General features: G+C 36.8%; 1 protein-coding gene across 5 annotated transcripts in view; it reads right to left on the bottom strand.

The window, feature by feature from the left end:
- The window catches only part of MEGF10 (multiple EGF like domains 10), a 320109-nt gene that overhangs the window by 178223 nt on the left and 120258 nt on the right, over positions 1 to 21628 (bottom strand). For 4 of the 5 annotated variants that reach the window (XM_072840841.1, XM_072840842.1, XM_072840833.1 and 1 more), the window contains one exon: positions 17721 to 17820. The exons of the other annotated variant lie outside the window; for it this stretch is intronic. In XM_072840841.1, the coding sequence (XP_072696942.1) occupies positions 17721 to 17733 (13 nt within the window). In that variant the 5' untranslated portion in view covers positions 17734 to 17820. The remainder of the gene's footprint in view (positions 1 to 17720; positions 17821 to 21628) is intronic. 5 annotated transcript variants of the gene reach the window in all.

The raw sequence follows: 21628 nt of genomic DNA, 5'->3' as shown, positions 1-21628 counted from the left end.
TTTCAAATATTTTATGGTGCCAGTGCCCACACTGACATTCCACTTCCCTCTTTACTACTTCAGCCATAGCTTGTCTGCAGCCTGGAGGTTTCCTGTTGAGTCTCGGCACCCTCTGCAACTCCCTACCCAGCTTGCCTTTGAACTGGAGGGTGTCTACTGAAACTCTGTTCCCTCTCCAGGCCCCTATGTGGCTCATATGTAGTCCAGAGGATTCCCACAGAGCTATTACGCCCTCTGCATGCTCACACTACCTGTTACTAGTCACCAATGCTTTACCTGCACTCCAGTGTTGCTTCCTTATGGCTAAGAGACTTCAGAGCAGCTCTAGCTAGCCTAGGCAAACCAGCAAACTTCTTTGCTATCCAGTATACTGAACTAAATGAGAAGAATCTCCAATGAGAAGAATCTCTAAACCCTTTCCAATTTTATCCTTTCTTAAATACTTTCCTGGCCCTACATTAACAAGAAGAATTGTCATATCATCAGTCGTTTTTCACCAGAGTCAATATCCTTTATATTAAAATGCCCGTTTAACTGACAGTGTCCTTCTAACTCCTGATTGGACCCAGACTGTAATAAGGCATGACCTTTCTAGGGTCTCTACTGAAAGACCCCAGATGTTCACTGAAGACTATTCACTCTTCACTCTGCTTATCAGTCCTTCAAGGGCTATGGGAATTGATCACGTTTCAGTTTCCTGATTGGCATGTGCCGACTCTTCGTTTTACCCTATTCATCATGACTAATTTTATTCAGCAACAGAAGGACCCCATACAAATTTCTGGGTATCTTTCCTTGTATAAACCTTTCCTCTTTGGTACACTGCCCTCCAAAATCCAGCCACCTCAGCTTCTCTGAATTCCCTTGTCTCTCCTGTGCTCCCCTGCACCACAAGCAGTCCAGGAAATAGTTCCAGCAGAAAGCCAGAGTGATTCTGGGGTTCATTGTATTTGCTTACCTTTTCAGAGACATCACAGGACTCTTGCTCAATGTTGTGTCAAACTTCATTTGTTTAAAGCTAGAGCATAAGTCTAGCCTAGTTATTCCTTTTTAGCCAGAAAAGGAAGTTCTTTTCCTTTATTTTTAGGATCTATTTTTGGAAAAAAAATTCTTCTATATGTTTTCTATGCTTTTCTTTCTATGTTTTTACTTATTTTGCTTGAGTTAGATAGAATTGATTTTTACACTTTCTTCCAAAGACCCTCGAATGATATACACGCAGTATTCAGAATGAACACGTGAAGCATTTCAGAGCAAGCCTTGAACAACCTGTATTACAGCGAGACTTCTACTAACCTTTATTCTGAACACTATAGCATTATTAATATAAGGTTTTATGAGCTTTTGTTGGTGTTGGTAATGATAACTATACTATTCTGTTAACATAGAATTCATAATCTACTAAAACTCCAGTTAGTATTCGTATTTGCTATTAAACCTGACTTTTAAAGATATTATTTATACAATTAGTTGGGACTTTCATAGTACTTTTACAAGACTGTTCATTTAGTCCTTTAAAATTCCATTTTTCTATATGCTGTCATTCTTTAGAATTTGAGATCTTGGTGGAGCTAATTATTGTCCTAGTATGTTAGCCAGCCAGCTCAAAATCATGAAATTTGAAATTTGATCAGCAAGCAATATTCTTCAGCAAATACTTATTAAACATATGGAAGCAGGTAAAATTCCAACATATTCTAACAGAGACATTATTCTCTGTTTATATTCATTATCATCTTGTAGTATGGTCATTCAACCACTTATAAGCACTACAACTCTATTATATCCAGCCCACTTTCTTCATCTGAACCACAAGGACTTCAAAGGATATATTTTTTATTACCTTATAATTGCAGATGTATTCGTATCCCTTCAATTTATCTGTCTGGTAATACTTCCAGGAAAGGAAATCAAGTCACCCTAATAGTTCTATCTCTTAAGCAAACAAGATTAGTTTCTTATACTCAGGACATCCCCCTCTGTAGTGCTCTCAGTCATGTCTTTAAATCTATGATTTAAAAGCTTGCTTAGTTACCGCAACAGAGACTTTACTTCCTTCCCATTAAAAAAAAAAAAAGGAGCATTGCAGAGTGTTAATTTATAAATATGGCACAAAGTTCACACTTTCATTCAATCCTAACAGGAAAATGTATCCTAATTGCTCTTCTACAGAAAATGAAGGCTCAGAAAGATCACTTAACTCATGCTCACATAGGTAGTAAGCAGCAAAGGTAGGTCTGATTGCAAAGACCATGCTCCCTCTACTGCTTCATCTGCCTTAAAACTACATTTACCTATTCTAGTGTCTTGATAGCCCACTGAGCTCTTCCAATTCCACCAATGTACTATGTTTACTGACTTCCCCACATGAACCTTGAAAAACTGCTTTGTAGGGTTTGATTTTCCTTAAGAGTTTTTGTTCAGGAGTCTTAGAAGATCTTGGGTATACAGTTTCATCCTTCCACCCACCCCACCCCCAACCCCGCCAGTACAAATACAAGCCAGGTTGAAATAGATTATATCTTTAATCATAAAACTCAGCCAAAAGATGGCGGAAAATAGCAAGGTGGGATTCTGGTCCAATTAGTGTTCCCTCAGATTCCCTCTCTTCAATCTCTTCCTCCTGACATAGATTTTCTTTACACTTCTTGGGGCTGGCCCTTGTCTATCTTATTTAAAAGATTACTCTCTTGGGGCACCAGGTAGCTCAGTTGGCTAAGTGTCTGACTCTTGATTTCTCTAGTGTTTTTTTATTGTGATGGTGAGGAATGCACTCACAGTGGCCTTTCAGTAGTTCTGTTTAAAGCTCCAGGGGTGGTAGGGCCAAGGTCACTGTATGACCAGGTTGACCTTGGGAATAGATGGCTACTGACCTCCCCCCACCACCACCCTGAATTCCCCTCTTGAGTGAAGGTGGCTCACTGATAATGTTCTGCACCAGATTTCAGCTCAAGTCATGATCTCAGACTTGTGGGATCAAGGCCTGCATCAGGCTCCATGCTCAGCAGGGAGTCAGCTTGGGATTCTCTCTCTCCCTCCCTCTCTGCCACTCTCCCTCTGCCCACTTGCACGTGCTCTGTCTCCCCACTTGCACGTGCTCTGTCTCTCTCTCTCTCTCTCTCTAAAATGAATAAATAAGTGGTGCCTGGGTAGCTCAGTCAGTTAGTATCAGACCCTTGATTTGGGCTCAGGTCATTGTCTCTGGCCTAAGGGACCCCGTTCCATGTCAGGCTCTGGGCTCAGCACAGAGTCTGCTTATCTCTCTCTCTTTCTCTGTTCCTCCTCCCTCTCCCACTCTCTCTCTCTCTCTTAAAATAAATAAATGTTTAAAAATAAAAAATAAATAAATATTTTTTTAAAAAGCTCACTCGCTTTTAAATATATTGGTGGGAAGAAGAGAAGAGACAGGACAATGAACAGGAAAATTTTATCTGCAGCACTTGACCAAGAATTAAAAATAAGGGGCATTTTTCTGATTTCTCTCATGTAAGATGTTTCCACAGATGTGAAAGATCTTGGTATTCTTGGGGAGACGGGGAACAATGGGATTAAAAATCTACCCATATTTCCCTTAGCTTAGTGTTTTTCAAATTTTTTGGTTTCATTTTTTTTTTATGTTTGTTATCTCTAAAAATTACTTTTAAACTTTATGAAGCTTTAAAGGTCTATAATATTGTCCAAATTTAAGGTATATAACCTGATGACTTGAGACACTTATATTGTGAAATGATTACCACAGTAGGGTTATTTAACACATCCATCATGTCACATAATTACCATTTCTTTTTTGTGGTGAGAACATTTAAGATTTGCTCTTAGCAATTTTCAAGTATATAATACAGTATTGCTAACTATACTCACTATGCTGTACATTAGTTCCTCAGAACTTATTCATATTATAACTGGAAGTTTGTTCCCTTTGACCACATATTCCCATTTCCCTTACCTCCTAGCCCCTGGCAATGACCATTCTGTCTGTTTCTACGAGTTCATTTTAATTAGAATCCACATATAAGTGATACCATACAGTATTTGTCTTTCTCTGACTTACTTCCTTAGCATAATGCCCTATAGGTCTATCCATGTTGTGTCAATTGCCAAAATTTCCTTCTTGTCCGTGGCTAAATAATATTCCATTTAAAGATATATCACATTTTCTTTATCCATTCATTTCTCAAAGGACATTGATAGTGGTTCCATATCTTGGTTACTATGACTAATTCTGCAATAAACATGGGGATGCAGATATCACCTCAAAGTCCTACATTCACTTCCTTTGGATATATACCCAAAAGTGAGTTTGATGTATCATTCATTAGCTCTACTTTTAATCTTTTTGAGGAACTCCTTACTGTTTTCATAATGGCTGAACCAATTTACAGTTCCAATAGTGCACGTGGGTTGCCTTTCCTCTACAACCTCACTAACGTTTTCTATGTCTTATCTTTATAATAATAGCCATTCTAACAGGTGTGATATGATAGATTGTAGTTTTTAAATGCATTTGCACTTCCCTGATGATTAGTGATATCGAGCACATTTTCATGTACCTGCTGTTGGTCCTTTGTATGTATTCTTTGGAAAAATGTCTATTCAGGTCCTCTACTCATTTTTAGAGATTATTTGGTTGTTTTTGTTTCTTGTTATTGAGTTGTATAAGTTCTTTATATATTTTGGACATTAACTCTTTATGAGATATAAGTTTGCAAATGTTTTCTCACATTCTGTGAGAAATGCTTTTTCATTTTGTTGATTGATCATTTTGCTATGTATATTTTTAGTTTGATATAGTCCCACTTATTTTTGTTTTTGTTACTTGTGCCTTTGGTGTCATATTAGATAAATCATTGCCAAGATCAATATCAGGGAGACTTTCCCTGTGTTTTATTTTAGTAGTTTTATGGTTTAGTGTCCTTTAATCCATTTTGAGTTAATTTTTTGAAGTAGTCTATAATGGTGCTCCAATTTCATTCTTTTGTGTGTGATTATCCAGTTTTCCCAACACAATTTATTCAAGAGACTGTTCTTTTCCCTTTGAGTATTTCTTGGCTCCTTTGTCAAATGTTAGTTAATCAAATATTCATGGATTTATTTCTGGTCTCTTCTGTTCTACTGGTTTACACGTCCTTTTATGCCAATACTATACTGTTTTAATGACTTTATAATATAGATTGAAATTGGAAGTGTGTTTCCCCAGGAATGCTTTGACTTTTCATGGTGTTTTACGGTTACATACAAATTTTAGGATTGTTTTTTCTATTTCTTTGAAAAATTCCATAGGAATTCCAGTGGTAATTGCATTGAATCTAGACAGTTTGGGTGGTATGGAAATTTTAACAATATTAATTCTTCCAGTCCACAAACATACATTTACTTGTGTCTTCTTTAATTTCCTTCATCAGAGTCTTAGTTTTCAGTGAACTGATCTTTCACCTCTTTGATTAGGTTTATTCTTAAGTATTTCATTGTCTTTAATGCTGTTGTAAAGGCAATTCTTTTTCATTTCATTTCCAGCTATTTCGTCATTAGTGTATAGAGACACAACTGATTTCTGTATTTTGATTTTGTATCCTGTGACTTTACTGGGTTTGTTAATCAATTCTAACAGTTTTCTGGTGGAGTCTTTAGGCCTTTCAACATAAGATTATATTTTCTGCAAACAGATGACTATTCCTTTCTGACTGGATGTCTTTTATTTCTTTGTCTTGCGTAACTGCTCTGGCTAGAACTTCCAGTGTTATGTTGAAAAGGAGTGGTAAGAGTAAGCATGTTTTTCTTGTTCCTGATATTGGATAGAAAAGCTTTCAACTTTTCACCACTGAGAATGATTTTAGCTGTGGGCTTGTGATATGTAGACTTTAGGCTGAGATACATTTCTTCTAAATTTGTTGAGAATTTTATTCTTCTGCATGTGGATGTCCAATTTTCCCAGCACCATTTTTTTTTCCCAGCACTATTTATTGAAGAGACTGTCTTTCTTCCAATGGATAGTCTTTCCTCCTTTATCAAATATTACTTGACCATGAAGTTCAGGGTCCACTTCTGGGTTCTCTCTTCTGTTCCATTGATCTATGTGTCTGTTTTTGTGCCAGTACCACACTGTCTTGATGACCACAGCTTTGTAGTACAACCTGAAATCTGGCATTGTGATGCCCCCAGATATGGTTTTCTTTTTTAAAATTCCCCTGGCTATTCGGGGTCTTTTCTGATTCCACACAAATCTTAAAATAATTTGTTCTAACTCTCTGAAGAAAGTCCATGGTATTTTGATAGGGATTGCATTAAACGTGTATATTGTCCTGGGTAACATTGACATTTTCACAATATTAATTCTGCCAATCCATGAGCATGGAATATTTTTCCATCTCTTTGTGTCTTCCTCAATTTCTTTCAGAAGTGTTCAATAGTTTTTAGGGTATAGATCCTTTACCTCTTTGGTTAGGTTTATTCCTAGGTATCTTATGCTTTTGGGTGCAATTGTAAATGGATTGACTCCTTAATTTCTCTTTCTTCAGTCTCATTGTTAGTGTATAGAAATGCCACTGATTACTGGGCATTGATTTTGTATCCTGCCATGCTACCAAATTGCTGTATGAGTTCTAGCAACCCCAATGTTTATAGCAGCAATGTGCACAATAGCCAAACTGTGGAAGGAACCTCAGTGTCCATCAAAAGATGAATGGATAAAGAAGATGTGGTTTATGTATACAATAGAATATTACTCAGCCATTAGAAATGACAAATACCCACCATTTGCTTCAACGTGGATGGAACTGGAGGGTATTATGCTGAGTGAAGTAAGTCAATCGGAGAAGGACAAACATTATATGTTCTCATTCATTTGTGGAATATAAATAATAGTGAAAAGGAATATAAGGGAAGGGAGAAGAAATGTGTGGGAAATATCAGAAAGGGAGACAGAACATAAAGACTCCTAACTCTGGGAAACGAACTAGGGGTGGTGGAAGGGGAGGAGGAAGGGGGGTGGGGGTGAATGGGTGACGGGCACTGAGGAGGGCACTTGATGGGATGAGCACTGGGTGTTATTCTGTATGTTGTCAAATTGAACACCAATAAAAATAAATCTATCAAAAAATAAAAAATAAATAAATTTGTTGAGAATTTTTATCATGAAAAGATGTTGTATATTGTCAAATGCCTTTTCTGCATCTACTGAGATTATCGTATGATTTTTATCCTACATTCTATTAATATGATATACCATATTTATTAATTGCATATGTTGTGACCATCCTTGTATCCCCAGGGATAAATCCCAGGAGCAAGTGAGATTTATCCCTTTAATGTGCTGTTGAACTTGATTTCTTAGTATTTTATTGGGAATATTTGCATTCTATATTCATCAGAGGTATTACTCCATTGTTTGCTTGTCCTTATCTAGCTTTGGTATCAGGGTAATCATGGCCTTGTAAAATGAGTTTGAGAGTGTTCACCCTCTTCAATTTTGGGGGAGAGTTTGAGAAGGATTGGAATTCATTCTTCTTGAAATGTTTTGCTTAAATGTTTAGAAGAACTCACCCAAGGGACACTGGGTGGCTCAGTGGTTGAGCGTCTGCCTTTGGCTCAGGTTGTGATCCCAGGGTCCCGGGATCGAGTCTCACCTCAGGCTCCTCACAGGGAGCCTGCTTCTCCCTCTAAGTCTCTGCCTCTCTCTATGTGTCTCTCATGAATAAATAAATGAAAACTTGAAGAAAGAAGAAGAAGAAGAAGAAGAAGAAGAAGAAGAAGAAGAAGAAGAAGAAGAAGAAAGAAGAAGAAAGAAGAAGAAAGAAGAAGAAAGAAGAAGAAAGAAGAAGAAAGAAGAAGGAGAAGGAGAAGAAGAAGAAGAAGAAGAAGAAGAAGAAGAAGAAGAAGAAGAAGAAGAAGAAGAAGAAGAAGAAGAAGAAGAAGAAGAAGAAGAAGAGGAAGAAGAAGGAGGAGGAGGAGAACTCACCATATAATCTTTTCTTTTTTGGGAAGTTTTGATTACTAAATCAATCTCCTTACAGGGTATTGGTCTGTTCAAGGTTATTTCTTCATGATTTAATCTAGTTAGGTTGCATGTTTTTGGAATTTACACAGTTTTTCCAGGTAACCCCAATGTTGGCATATAATTGTTCATAGTCCTCTCTTATGATCTTCTGTATTTTTACAGTATCAGTTATAATATCTCCTCTTTTATTTCTAATTTTATTTCAATCTTCTCTCTTCTACAATATGCTAATTAAAAGCTTGTCAATTTAATCTTTTTCAAAAGCTACATCCTAGTTTTAGTGTATTTTTCTCCTATTTTCTGGTCTTTATTTTATTTCTGCTCCTGATAATTGTCATTTCCTTTCTTCCATTAACTTTGGGCTCAGTTTGTTCCTTTTTCCAGTTCTTTGAGATGAAAAGTTAGATTGAGATTTTTTCTTTTCTTAATGTAAGCAACTATCACTATAAATTTCCCTTTAGAACTGCTTTTGCTGCATCCCATAAAGTTTAGTATGATGTGTTTATATTTTTGTGCTTCAAGATATATTTTTAATTTTCCTTTTGATTTCTTCTTTGACCCATTGGTTGTTTAGGAGTGTGTGGTTTGATTTCCACACTCATGTAAATTTTCTAGTTTTCCTCCTGTTACTGATTTCTAGTTTCAAATCATTGTGATGGAAAAGGATATTTCTATGATTTCAATCTCCTTAAGTTTGCCAAGATTTGCTTTGTGACCTATCATCTGACCTATGCACTTGGGCACTAGAGAAAAATATGTATTCACTGCTACTGGATAGTATGTTCTATTCATGTATCTATTAGGTCTATTTGGTCTAAAGTAGAGTTCAAGTCCAATGTTTCCTTAAGATTTTCTGTCTGGATGATTCATCCATTGTTGAATGTGGGGTATTGACATCCCCAAATATTATTGTGTTATTATTTCTCCTTTCAGATCTGTATTTGCTTAATACATATAGGTGCTCCAATGTTGAGTACACATATGTTTACAAGTGTTTTATCCTCTCGATGAACTGACCTGTTAATCATTATATAATGACTTTGTCTCTTGTTACAGTTTTTAGCTTAATGTCTATTTTGTCTGATGTAAGTACAACCACCTCTGCTTTCTTTCAGTTTCCACTTGAATTGAAAAATCTTTCTCCACCTCTTCACTTTCAGCCTATGTGTGTCCTTAAAACTGAAGTGAGTCTCCTATAGGTAGAATGCAGTTGGGTCTGCTTTTTTTTTTTTTAATCCATTCATCTACTTTATACCTTTTCAAAACTGGTTCTCTTTGACAGCATTATGCATAGCTGGGGAAACTGGGTGCTCAGTCATATGCTGCATTTTCCTTGAGTGAGAAATGATGGTCTGAGAAAGTCTCTCTTGGCACTGAAATGGGCTGCCTTGAGGGAGGGGTGATCTAGATGAAGTCAAACTATTCCTCTTTCTATCCGTAATACATCTAATCTCTCTCTCTCTCCTCCAACGGTATGCTGGAACTTCTCCAATGTACTTCTGGATTACTCCATGGACTCTCTCACCTGTGGGTGACTGTATAGGTCAGTGTTCTCCAGAGGATCCCAGACCGTGGCTATGTGGGGCTAATACAAGTTCATGGGTCACTTGAGGGTCCACACTCAGGGCCAAGGTCTGCCTATTACCTGATGTACAGTTGGGTGAAACTCTTCAGCAGTCCTTTGCGATATTGGGGGGTGGACCCCACAGTTTCTACAAAGTCATTTTTTTCCACGAATTGATGCCAAATTTTTGTTGGTGGTGGGCACATTATGACAGGGGTCCTATTTGGCCAGCTTGCTGACATCCTACTCTCTAATATTTTCTTACTATGACCCACAGTAAGAAATGCATTTTTCATCATGACCAAATTCATATTTTATATATAACTGGAATAAGTTTCATGAAACAACATGACTCTTACTGTACATAAGGTCCTCTAGTATTTCTTATTCTAGTGCTTCTCAAACTTTAATGTGCATATTACTCAGCTAGAGATTTTGTTAATATATGATTCTGATTCAATATTTTAGGCAAAGCCTACATTTTAATCAACTCCAATGTGGATGTTTCTATTTCTCAGACACACCTTGAGTAGCAAAATTCAATTTCATTTTATTTAAATGTGAAATTACTTTTATGACTCTTGGATATTTCTGGACTATTGTTTCTAAAAGCACTACTGGCCTATTTTCTGGTGTAATATAATATTTGCAGAAGCTCCTGAAACAACATCGGGCAGCCTGGGTGGCTCAGCAGTTTAGTGCCGCCTTCAGGCCAGGGCCTGATGATCCTGGAGACCCAGGATCAAGTCCCACATCAGGCTCTCTGCATGGAGCCTGCTTCTCCCTCTGCCTGTGTCTCTTCCTCTCTCTCTCTCTCTCTCTATCTGTGTCTCTCATGAATAAATAAAAAAGTCTTTAATTAAAAAAAAAAAGAAAGAAACAACAACATCCTTATCTGGGATACTCTTGTAAAAGTAGACTTCATGTGGAATGGTATCATGCTTGGAAGCAGTTCAACAGGAAATAGGCTTCACCTTTCACACACTGAGATCAGAAAATATTAGAGGACATGAATATCTTTCTGACATTGTTTTTTTAAATGGCAACATTTGAAAACAATAAATATACCAATTCTAATTTGGAATAAATAAATCTATGCCATCTGCATAATTTGTTCATCACTGTGTGCAAAAGGAAAGTTACAGAAGATGAGCAAATTAACTGTGGCAATGATATGAGTATTTAAAAACTCAGCATTTCCTGTAGTGTGATCTCCTTTTGTGTGCAATATGAACACTTGCTGTGTCAGACAAGCTAATTACAGCTAATTACATCTTCAATAACCCTTATTTCCAAATAAGGTCATATTCTGAGGTACTAGGGGCTAGGACTTCAACCTAAGAATTTGGGGGAGATGCAATCCAACTCATAGCACAATTCAATCCACACAATAGACAGATTGTAGAAAAGCAAGCAAGGGTGGAAATAGGGAGACCAGTTAGGAAATCCTTGCAGTAATCCAAGGAGAGAAGCAATAAAAGTCAACTCTGACTAAACTAATAAAACAAAACTGGGGGAGGTTATTAAAGTACACCAAAACAGATGGGAAACTGTGAGACCAAATGTCAGAGACCTGTGCAACTGGAGCCCCAGTGAAGCCTCCTGGAGAACCCACCCTTACATTGCACTTCAGTAGCATCCAGCTATTCCCTCTTCAGCCAACATTGGCCATCTATTGTGGAACACAGCAGCAGCAGCTAAGCTAGTATATGTTCATCCTTACCCCATTCCTCCTTCAGCACCCTAACTCCCTAGAAGAAATGGAAAAGGTGGACCCTAAAGATGAAGGAAGAGAAAGTAGAAGAGGAAGAAGAAGCAAAGCACAGCATATTCTACAAGGCAGGACCATTTGCACTACTGGTCAAGCCTGGGCAGGATGAGAGGAAAAGCATCATAATAGATTTGAGATTCAAATTATAAACTGGATTGCTTTGGCCTTGGTATTTTAAAACCTCAAAGCATCTTGGAGATGCTTTGAGAGCATCCCCAGGATGCTACAAGAGCTACCCAAGACGCTATGAAAAGGCAGAAAACACTTAATCATCAAACCATACCTGAAAACTAATGTTGGAAAAATAAAAGGATTTCATGTTAGTATCCCACTGAATGAGACTGCCCAGTAAGATAAATGGAAACGGCAAAAGAAATGGACTTTGAGTAGTTTAAGTAGAAAAGGAATTCACTGAAAAGCTACTGGGTGCTCAGTGAAACTCTAGGAAGGCTGCAGCGAAAGGCTGGGAAATGATATAGGGATAGAATTAGGTTTTGCACCCACAGTGAAAATCACTCCTCAGAACTGGTCTGGGGAAGCCCTGCCACACCAGTGGATAACTGGATGCTGGAGGTCTTATCACCAACACCTCCAGCCCTAGATCCTGACAAGGCAAATACCATTCCACAGAATTGGATGTTGCTGTCTCCCTTGAGCTGCAAAAAGAATTGTACACTGTCCCAGTTTCCAAATCAAAGTCAAGAGCATATACACTTCATTGGCTGAGCTTCAGTCACATGTCTAAGGCCCAGTTGCAAAAGTGTCTGAAGAAGCAAATGTTTGTCCTTTGTGTTTCTATCCTGAAAGGAAGTCTCTTCCTCTAATCAAGTCTCATAAGTAGAATTACTATTAGCCTCTGTGGTGCTTTGTGCAACTGAGGAAAACACACCTCTAGTTGACAAAATTAGTCCTTCTCTTCTCCAGTGATTACAGGCCACTGTCAAGATTTGGGAGCAGAGCATGCTTGAATTCTAGCTCCACTTGACCACTCTGCTAGAAGCTTTGTGCAGGGCCCAATGCACATCTGTATGCAGCAGCCCTGCTGCTAAGGTGAATGTTTATCAAATACAGAAAGGAGGTGCTGCTGGGATGACAGATATATACTAAAGGAAGATATCCAGCTTAGGGAGAAATATGGTTCATTGGTAATGTGCATGTAGCTTGATAAAGACCAGTAGAGAAATGCTCTCAAGAAACCAAAACAAGTGAACAAAAGCTAGTCAAAAATTGGACTGTGGTGAGTCATCACTTACTGTGAAACTCAATCACCATCACTAGGAGAGTCTCTCTTCACCATGTATAGAATTTGGCCCCCAACAAATAGAAACACAAAGTGATATTGGCAGAGGAGGGACATATCTGAATCATCATGCAGAATTACTTGGAACCATTAAAAATTTAAAACAATATAGTATGTTGAGACTGACATCAACTGTCATCCTGGTTTATGAAATAACTATCTCATGTTTAACAAAAGAGGGGAAGATTTATGGGAAAAAGTTGTATATTCTCATGTTAAAACAATCATTTGTTCACAATTACAATAATTTAAGTATCTGTGAAATAAAAGGTATGTATTTTTCTAATATTGTATAATAATCAATGTAAAAACTTTCTCGGCCAAGATACATTATCAAATTAAAAGTAAACATTCATAAATTATTCCTATTTTATCCTGAAAATAGTAGAAATAGTGAAAATACGCAAGTTGATCAGACCATTCCGTATTGATTAACCAGGGCCCGGGGAAGTAGATTTGATTCAATAAAACCCTCTTGCATCAGATCAATTCCATGTACATGTATTACACAGGTTGTAATTACACTAGGTTGGTAGATTTTACACATACTATGTCTGGAGTATCCCTCTATGGCGGAGTAGTAGACTGAAAGTCTACTTGGAGGGTGCCTGGATGGCTCAGTGGTTAAGTGTCTGCCTTTGGCTCAGGTCAACATCCTGGGGTCCTGGGATCAAGTCCTACATCAGGCTTCCCACAGGGAACCTGCTTCTCCCTCAGCCTATGTCTCTGCCTCTCCTTTTCTCTGTCTCTCATGAATAAATAAAGTCTTAAAAAAAAAAAAAAAAAGAAAGTCTATTTGGAGACAAGTGAAGACAGAATGGAAAGACAGATTGAATGTCCCAATAGAATGGACATTATATCAGTTGTCTTTTGATTTTATCGACTGTTTGCTTTGCTGTGCAAAAGCTATTTATTTTGATGAAGTCCCAATAGTTCAATTTGCCTTGGTTTCCCTTGCCTTTGGAGACATGTCTAGCAAAAAGTTGCTGTGGCGAAGGTCAAAGAAGTTGTCGCGTGTGTTCCTCTCTAGGATTTTGATGGATTCCTGTCTCACATTTAGGTCTTTCTCCATCTTGAGTCTATTTTTGTATATGGTGTGTATGGTGTGAGGAAATGGTCCAGTTTCATTCTGCATGTGGCTGTCCAGTTTTCCTAACATCATTTGTTGAAGAGACTATCTTTTTTTCCATTGGATATTCTTTCCTGCTTTGTTGAAGATGAGTTGACCATAAGGTTGAGGTCCATTTCTGGGTGCTCTATTCTGTCCATGGATCTATGTATCTGTTTTTGTGCCAGTATCATACTGTCTTGATGATCAGAGCTCTGTAATATAGGTTAAAGTCTGTAATTGTGATGCTATCAGTTTTGGTTTTCTTTTTCAACATTCCATTGGCTATTTGGAGTGTTCTCTGGCTCCATACAAATTTTAGGATTATTTGTTCTACTTATGTGAAAAAAGTTGATGGTATTTTGATAGGGATTCATTGAATGTATAGATTACTCTAGGTAGCATAGACATTTTAACAAAATTTATTCTTCCATTGTGAGCATGAGACATTTTTCCATTTCTTTGTGTCTTCCTCAATTTCTTTCATGACTTCTATAGTTTTCTGAGTACAGATCTTTTGCCTCTTTGGTTAGGTCTATTCCTAGGTATCTTATGGTTTTGGATGCAATTGTAAATGGGATTGACTCCTTAATATCTCTTTCTTCTGTCTCATTGTTAGCGTATAGAAATGCAACTCATTGCTGTGCATTGATTTTATATCCTGCCACTTTGCTGAACTGCTGTATGAGTTTTAGCAATTTTGGGGTGGAGTCTTTTGGGTTGCCCATAGAGAGTATCACATCATCTGCAAAGAGTAAGAGTTTGACTTCTTTGCCTGTTTAGATAATAAAAAGAAATTTTTTTGTTGTCTGATTGCTGAGGCTAGGACTTCCAGTAGTATGTTGAATAGCAGTGATGATGTGTTCCTGACTTTAGGAAGAAGCTCTCAGTTTTTCCTTATTGAGAATGATATTCACTGTAAGCTCATAGATGGCTTTTATGATATTGAGGAATGTTCCCTCTATCCCTACACTGTGAAGAGTTTTAATCAAGAAAGGATGCTGTACTTTGTTAAATGCTTTTTCTGCATCTGTTGAGAGGATCATATGGTTCTCGTTCTTTCTTTTATTGATGTAGTGTACCACATTGATTGAAGATGTTGAGCCACTCTTGTAGCCCAGGAATAAATCCCACTTGGTCGTGGTGAATATTCCTTTTAATGTACTATTGGATCCTATTTGCTAGTATTTTGGTGAGAATTTTGGCATCCATGTTCATCAAGGATACTGGTCTGTAATTCTTTTTGGTGGGGTCTTTGTCTAGTTTGGGGATCAAAGTAATTCCGGCCCATAGAAAGAATTTGGAAGTTTTCCTTCCCTTTCTATTTTTTAAAAAACAGCTTCAAAAAAAATAGGTATTTCTTTAAATGTTTGGTAGAATTCCCCTGGGAAGCCATCTGGCCCTGCACTCCTGCTTGTTTGGAGGTTTTTATTACTGCTTCAATTGCTGGTTTTAGGTCTGTTCAGATTTTCTATTTCTTTCTGTTTCAGTTTGGGTAGTTTATATATTTCTAGAAATGCATGCATTTCTTCCATATTGACTAATTTGTTAGCATATAGTTGCTCATAATATGCTCTTATAATTGTTTTTAATGAAATAGAAACCAAAAGAACAGAAGAGATCAAGAAAACTAAGAGCTGGTTCTTTGAAAGAATTAATAATATTGATAAGCTCCTGGCCAGACTTATCAAAAAGAAAAGAGATAGGACCTAAATAAATAAAATCACAAATAAAAGAGGAGAGATCACAACCAACACCAAAGAAATACAATTTTAAGAATTTCCTTCCTTTTTAAGGCTAAATGGTATTACTATATGTATATTCATACTTTGATAACCATTCATCTGTGGATGGAAACTTGGGTGGATTCCACTTTTTAGCTCTTTGAGCTACTATGAGCATAGGTTTACACATATTTTTTAGAGACTCTGCTTTCAATTCTTTAGGATAAATACCCAAAGATGGAATTGCTGGATCATTTGGTAATTCTATTTTTAATTTTTCCAAGAACCGCAATACTGTTTTCCATGTGACTGTGCCATTTTACACTCCCACCAACAATCCACAGGGGTTCCAATATCTCCATATTCTGCTGACACTTGTTATTCCCCCCCTACCCTTTTTTTTTTATAATAGCTATTCTATAGGTGTGAAGTAGTATGTCATTGAGGTTTTGATTTGCAGTTTTTGACTATGAGAATCTTCATGTGCTGTTGGTAATTTATATCTTCTTTGGAAATTTTTCTATTCAAATTCTTCACCTTTTTTTTTTAATTGGGTTGTTCTTGTTACATTTTAAGAGTTCTTTATATATTCTGCTGTCCTCTTGATCACTCCACTCCAGATATACTGATCTCCTTTCTTTTCTTCAAAAATACCAGGTATTATTCCCCCGTGGGTCCCATGTTATTCCCTCTCCTTAGAATGTGTGGCTAGCTGTTTCATCTTCTCCATTTCTTTTTTTTTTAATTTAAATTCAATTAGCCAACATATAGTATATCATTAGTTTCAGATGTAGTATTCAATAATTTATCAGTTGCATAAAAACGCCCAGTGCTCATCATCTCCTTCATTTCTAACTCAAACTGTGCCTTCTCAGTGAGACTTTCTATCAAATACTGCAACTCATTCCTGCTCCCCAGCATACTTGATCTCCCTTAAAATGCTCCATATTTTAATATTGCTTTTCACCTTCTAATATCCTATATAACTTACTTATTCATTATGTTTATTGGTTGATATCCTATTGTTTACTGTTTATTGTCTTTTCCCCCACTAGAATATAAGCTTTTCAAGGGCAGGGATGTCTATTTTATTTATATATCTCAAGCACAAAGTGATGTCCTTGTGCATGCTAATGTCTCAATAACAGTGAATACATTTTAAAAATAAGTTTTATAATTGAGTAGAGGATTTTTATTTTCTACCTGGAAGTTATCTTTTTTAAGTAGAAAATTATTTTAACAGCAGAAAGTTCTCAACATGAATTTCTTTCATTCATTTAACACATTTGCCCAAACCACAGAGTCACACAAATATGGCTCTCAGGGGATTCCATCTTATCTCTCAGATTATAACTATCTCACTCTTGCAATAAAATAAAGGAAAAGAGGAAGATAAAGAATTAATTACTCAAACCCTTTAACTTTTCTGAAAACACAGGGAATTTTTATCAGCCTCCTTTGTTATTTATCTAACATAACCCTCTAGAATATTAATATTATATCCTGAGATTTGTAGCTTTACATGGCCATGATATAGTCACACAAGTGAAGACCAACTATCTCCAAAGAGTCTTTCCTGACACTTCTTCTACATCAATTCACTTTGGAGCTTTCAAATTCAGGAATATCAATTCACATTAAATCAACATAAAGTTGTTTTACTAAAATACAGTACTTCATCGCTTTCTCATAATACATTAAGAGGGTAGTCATGTTGGGGCGCTTGGGTGGCTCAGTGGTTGAGCATCTGCCTTCAGCTCAGGTCTTAATCCCAGGCACCTGGGATCGAGTCTTGCATCAGGCTCCCTGCATGGAGCCTGCTTATCTCTCTCTGCCTGTGTCTCTGCCTCTCTCTCTTTGTCTCTCATGAATAAATAAATAAATAAATAAATAAATAAATAAATAAATAAAAAATAATTTTTTAAAAAGAGGATACTTATGTTTATATGCCATATTGGGATAAGCAAGGGAATTGGAGCCCTTTGGAAGGCTCCTCTGGTGACCCAGCCTGTTCAGCCACCCTTAGGGCAGTGGGTGACCCACTGGTTGAGAAGTTTTGCTAGGTAATATGACATCATAAGAAGTTAATTCTTAGCAATGGCAGGTAAACCCAATCCTCTATGATGACATGGGTTACAACTTCTCATTGTTTTTCCTTCACCATACACTCTAACAAACTTACTCTACTCTCAAAGTTTCAAATCAACAATCCTTTGAATTTTGAAAACAAACATTTGAATATTGTGGGAAAGTTCCTCACCTCTTCTGGCCATATTAGTCTGGTGACACTCCAGTACCCAAAACACACAAGCAGAAAATGAAAGGGAGGTGGATCTCTAAACGAAAATCAGGAGCTCTTTCTAGAAAGAAAATAATTGTGAATGAATTTAGGGAAGCAAATACTCATTACCATTTAACTATCTAAAAATAGAGGTAATCTTTAATTTGTCCATTATGCCAAAACAAATTACTAACAGATAAAAGATTTAAGTGTTAAAAGAAATGACCCATTAAGATTCCAGAAGATTATCTCAGTAACTATTTTTAAAAGTCTCATTTAAGAAGGATGCCTGAGGGATCCCTGGGTGGCGCAGCGGTTTGGCGCCTGCCTTTGGCCCAGGGCGTGATCCTGGAGACTCGGGATCGAATCCCACATCAGGCTCCCGGTGCATGGAGCCTGCTTCTCCCTCTGCCTATGTCTCTGCCTCTCTCTCTCTCTCTCTGTGACTATCATAAATAAATAAAAATTTAAAAAAAAAAAAAAAAAAAAAAAAAGAAGGATGCCTGGGTGGCTCTCCGGTTGAGCATCTGCCTTCAGCTCAGGTGTGATCCGGGTCCAGGGATCAAGTCCCACATCAGGCTCCCCACAGGGAGCCTTCTTCTCTCTTCCTCTCTCTCCGTGTGTCTCTCATGAATAAATAAATAAAACCTTTTTTAAAAATTTTAAATAGCCACACGTGGCTAGTGCCCACTGAATCATTTGTCTAACATAAATATGGACATAATGTGGGGTGCCTGGGTGGTGCCCTCAATTGGGCATCCAACTCTTGATTTTGCCCCAGGTCTGATCTTGGGGCCACAAAGTCCAGCCCCATGTGGGGCTCTGCACTCAGCATGGAGTTTGCCTGGGTTTCTCATTCTGTCTCCCTCTGCCCCTCTCCCCACACTTTCTTTAAAATAAATAAATAAATCTTTTTTTTTTAAAGGTAGATATAATGTACCTATGTTCTGTCTACACAGCAGGTATTTGATAGTTTCTTACTTTTCAAATACATACTTTTTAACATGCTATGTAATTTATTTTCATACAGATTTGAAAGAGGCTGAATGTCTGACTTTATAGTGTGAATAAAACCTTTTTAATAGCAGAGAAATAAAGGCCTTTGTTCACTTCAGGAAGCTTCATGATCAGCACCAATTGCTATAGTTATCTGGTTATATTCATGATCCACATTAAAAAAAACTCAAATAGTGGAGTTATTCTGCACTCTGTATCTGCATCTTTAATACATATACATAAGGCTTAAGAATTATAAGCCATATTTCTTGATGTAGCCAACCTTGTACATTCACTTTCCTTTCAAATATTTAAAGTGTATAGTTAAGAGTAAGTTAGACCAAACAAGGACAGTAAAATTCAGTACTGGAATTCTTATTCCAACTTAGAAAAAGAATCTTTTTTTCCATGTGATTAAAGCTTTAAAGATTGAAACTGGAGCTCCTGAGAGCCTGCCTGATAGCAAGAATAACACAAAGAAAAGTATGAAATGAGACAGAGAGAAAGAATTCCTCTTGGCCCCTGGATCCAACCATGCCTGCAGTAGACAATGTTGAAGGAGGAGGATCAGGTCTCTATGAGTTTTACAAGCTGATATATTCTTTGGTTTTCCTAAGCCAATTAGGATAGTATTTCTTTCTGTCTTTTGTACCTGAAAGGGTGCTATCAAAAATAACCAAGAAAGCACAGAATTTGGAATTAGACAAAATGGATCCTAATGTAGCTGTGATCCAGTGTCCACATTTAGGTATACTGGGATAGTTATGCCTTCCTCTTAGAACTGTTGTCAAGACTAGATGAGATAGTATGATGTGCATATGAGAAACATTTTGAATATGCTAGTTCCCTTTTTTAAATTTTTCCTGGGAGCTGAAACAATGTCGTACTCTTGAGTCCTTATACTCCTTTCCTTCCCTATTGACCACTTAAGTTTTCCATTTATACCCAGATACAATGTGAACCTTAATAAAAATTAATTCCAATTTAATTAAAAATAAAGATGGGCATTTCCTACAACGGGTGATAGAATGGTCCCCATCTAGTTTTATAAGACAATCAATCAATTCAGGGAGCAATCATATTTGTCTTTGAAGATAATATGGACTCAAAATGATGGCTGTGAATTTGTGTTGCTCTTCACACTCTATTCTTTTCTATTTTCTGTCATCCATATAATGGGGATTTCATCTTGCACAGGCTTTGGTCATATGGTGCAGTTTCTTTTGTCTTCTTAAAGGTAACTATGTGTAGACTCTCCTCTATTGGCACGGAAGATTTACTTGCCTTTTATAATCATACTGGATTTAAGTTAAGTAGCTTGATAATCAGAAAGAATATAATTAGCTCATCATTTACAGGATTACCTAGGCTAAAAATTGACACAGTAAAATACAGTAAGCATGTTTATGCCCATCTAAAACCTTGCATTAATAAAGGTGATCAGATTATACAATTTCCAAGAAAATATCCCTAGCATAGAGGATTAGAAATACATTTAAGCTAAATTTAGAATTCAGGAAAAGCAATCCTACAGCTTACTTTCCATTATTTTTTTTCCTTCAACTAATTTCTTAAGCTGAATAAATTAAAGTCTCCAACATGTTTAAACAATTCAGTCTATATTAGTATGCTATGATTTATTACAGAATACAGTTGTAAAATCATTGCCAAGCTGCCCCTAATACCTGTATAGTCATAACTGGAAATCTCCAGCAAAGGCATCAATGTCCTGCTTACCTATTAATTTTAGCTCCTTATCTATAATTACTCATCTCCTCCTTGAGAATCTGCCTCCCTCCTAAAGTCTCATCCCTGTCTCTGTCACATTCATGAAACCATATTGCCAATCTGTCAAGGAAAATGCTGCTTTCTATGGTCTAATAGTGTATCTAAAATAATCTCTTGTACCTTTAAGATTTTTTCTTTTTTTTTTTAAGAGCAAAAGATAGCTCTTCAGAACAAAAGCACGTGAAACAGAACTATCTGAAAAAATAGACAGCTGAGTTTCTCTTAGACTCAATTTTAGAACTTCCTGGACTGAGGAGAAGGAAGAACACAGAAGAGAAAAATAGAATAAAGTGAGTTGGGCCCTATATTCTCTACATCTCTCAAGTTCTAAGGGTGACAAACTGATGCTAGACAGATTTAGGATCTTTGAATAAAAGGAGACTTGTGGCCTGCTTTCTGTCTAGACTCCAAAAAGACAGAAAATCCTCACAAAGGCTGATGTTTAGTTATTTGCTACATACTATGGGTTGGTTCCCACCTCCTCTAAGTTCTCCTTCTCACAGAGGCTACATTTCCCAGTAGACCTAAGTCTATGAAATAAAGCCATAAAATTCTTACAAGACTATGTAGGGGTGAACCATCATGATTTTAAATTCTGCATGCATTTTTATATATGACACCAAAAGCATAAGCAGCAAAAGAAAAAAAACCAGAAAAATTGGACTTCATCAAAATTTAAAACTTTTATGCACCAATAAATGTTACCAAAAAGTGAAAAGACAATCCACTATTATGAGGGAAAAACACTTGCAAATCATGTATCAAGTAAGAGACTTGTATCTAGAATATATTGAAAACTGCTACAGTTCAATAATAAAAAGACAAATAATACAGCTAAAAACAGGCAAAGACCCTGAAAAGATATTTCTCCAAAAAGATACACAAATGGCCAATAAGTACAAGAAAAGATGCTCAGCATTATTAGCCGTCAGGGAAATGCAAATGAAAACCACAATAAGATACCAATTTATACTCAGTAGGAAAGCTTACCATCAAAAATACATATAATAACAAGTACTGGTGAGGATGTAGAGAAATGATGGAACCCTAATACATTGCTGGTGGGGATATAAAATGGTGCAGCCACTTTTGAAAATAGTTTA

The sequence above is a fragment of the Canis lupus genome, chromosome 10 (assembly GCF_048164855.1).
Source record: "Canis lupus baileyi chromosome 10, mCanLup2.hap1, whole genome shotgun sequence".
NCBI lineage: Eukaryota > Metazoa > Chordata > Mammalia > Carnivora > Canidae > Canis > Canis lupus.
The sequence above is the reverse complement of the archived record's forward strand: the minus strand, read 5'-3'. Positions and strand labels throughout refer to the sequence as shown.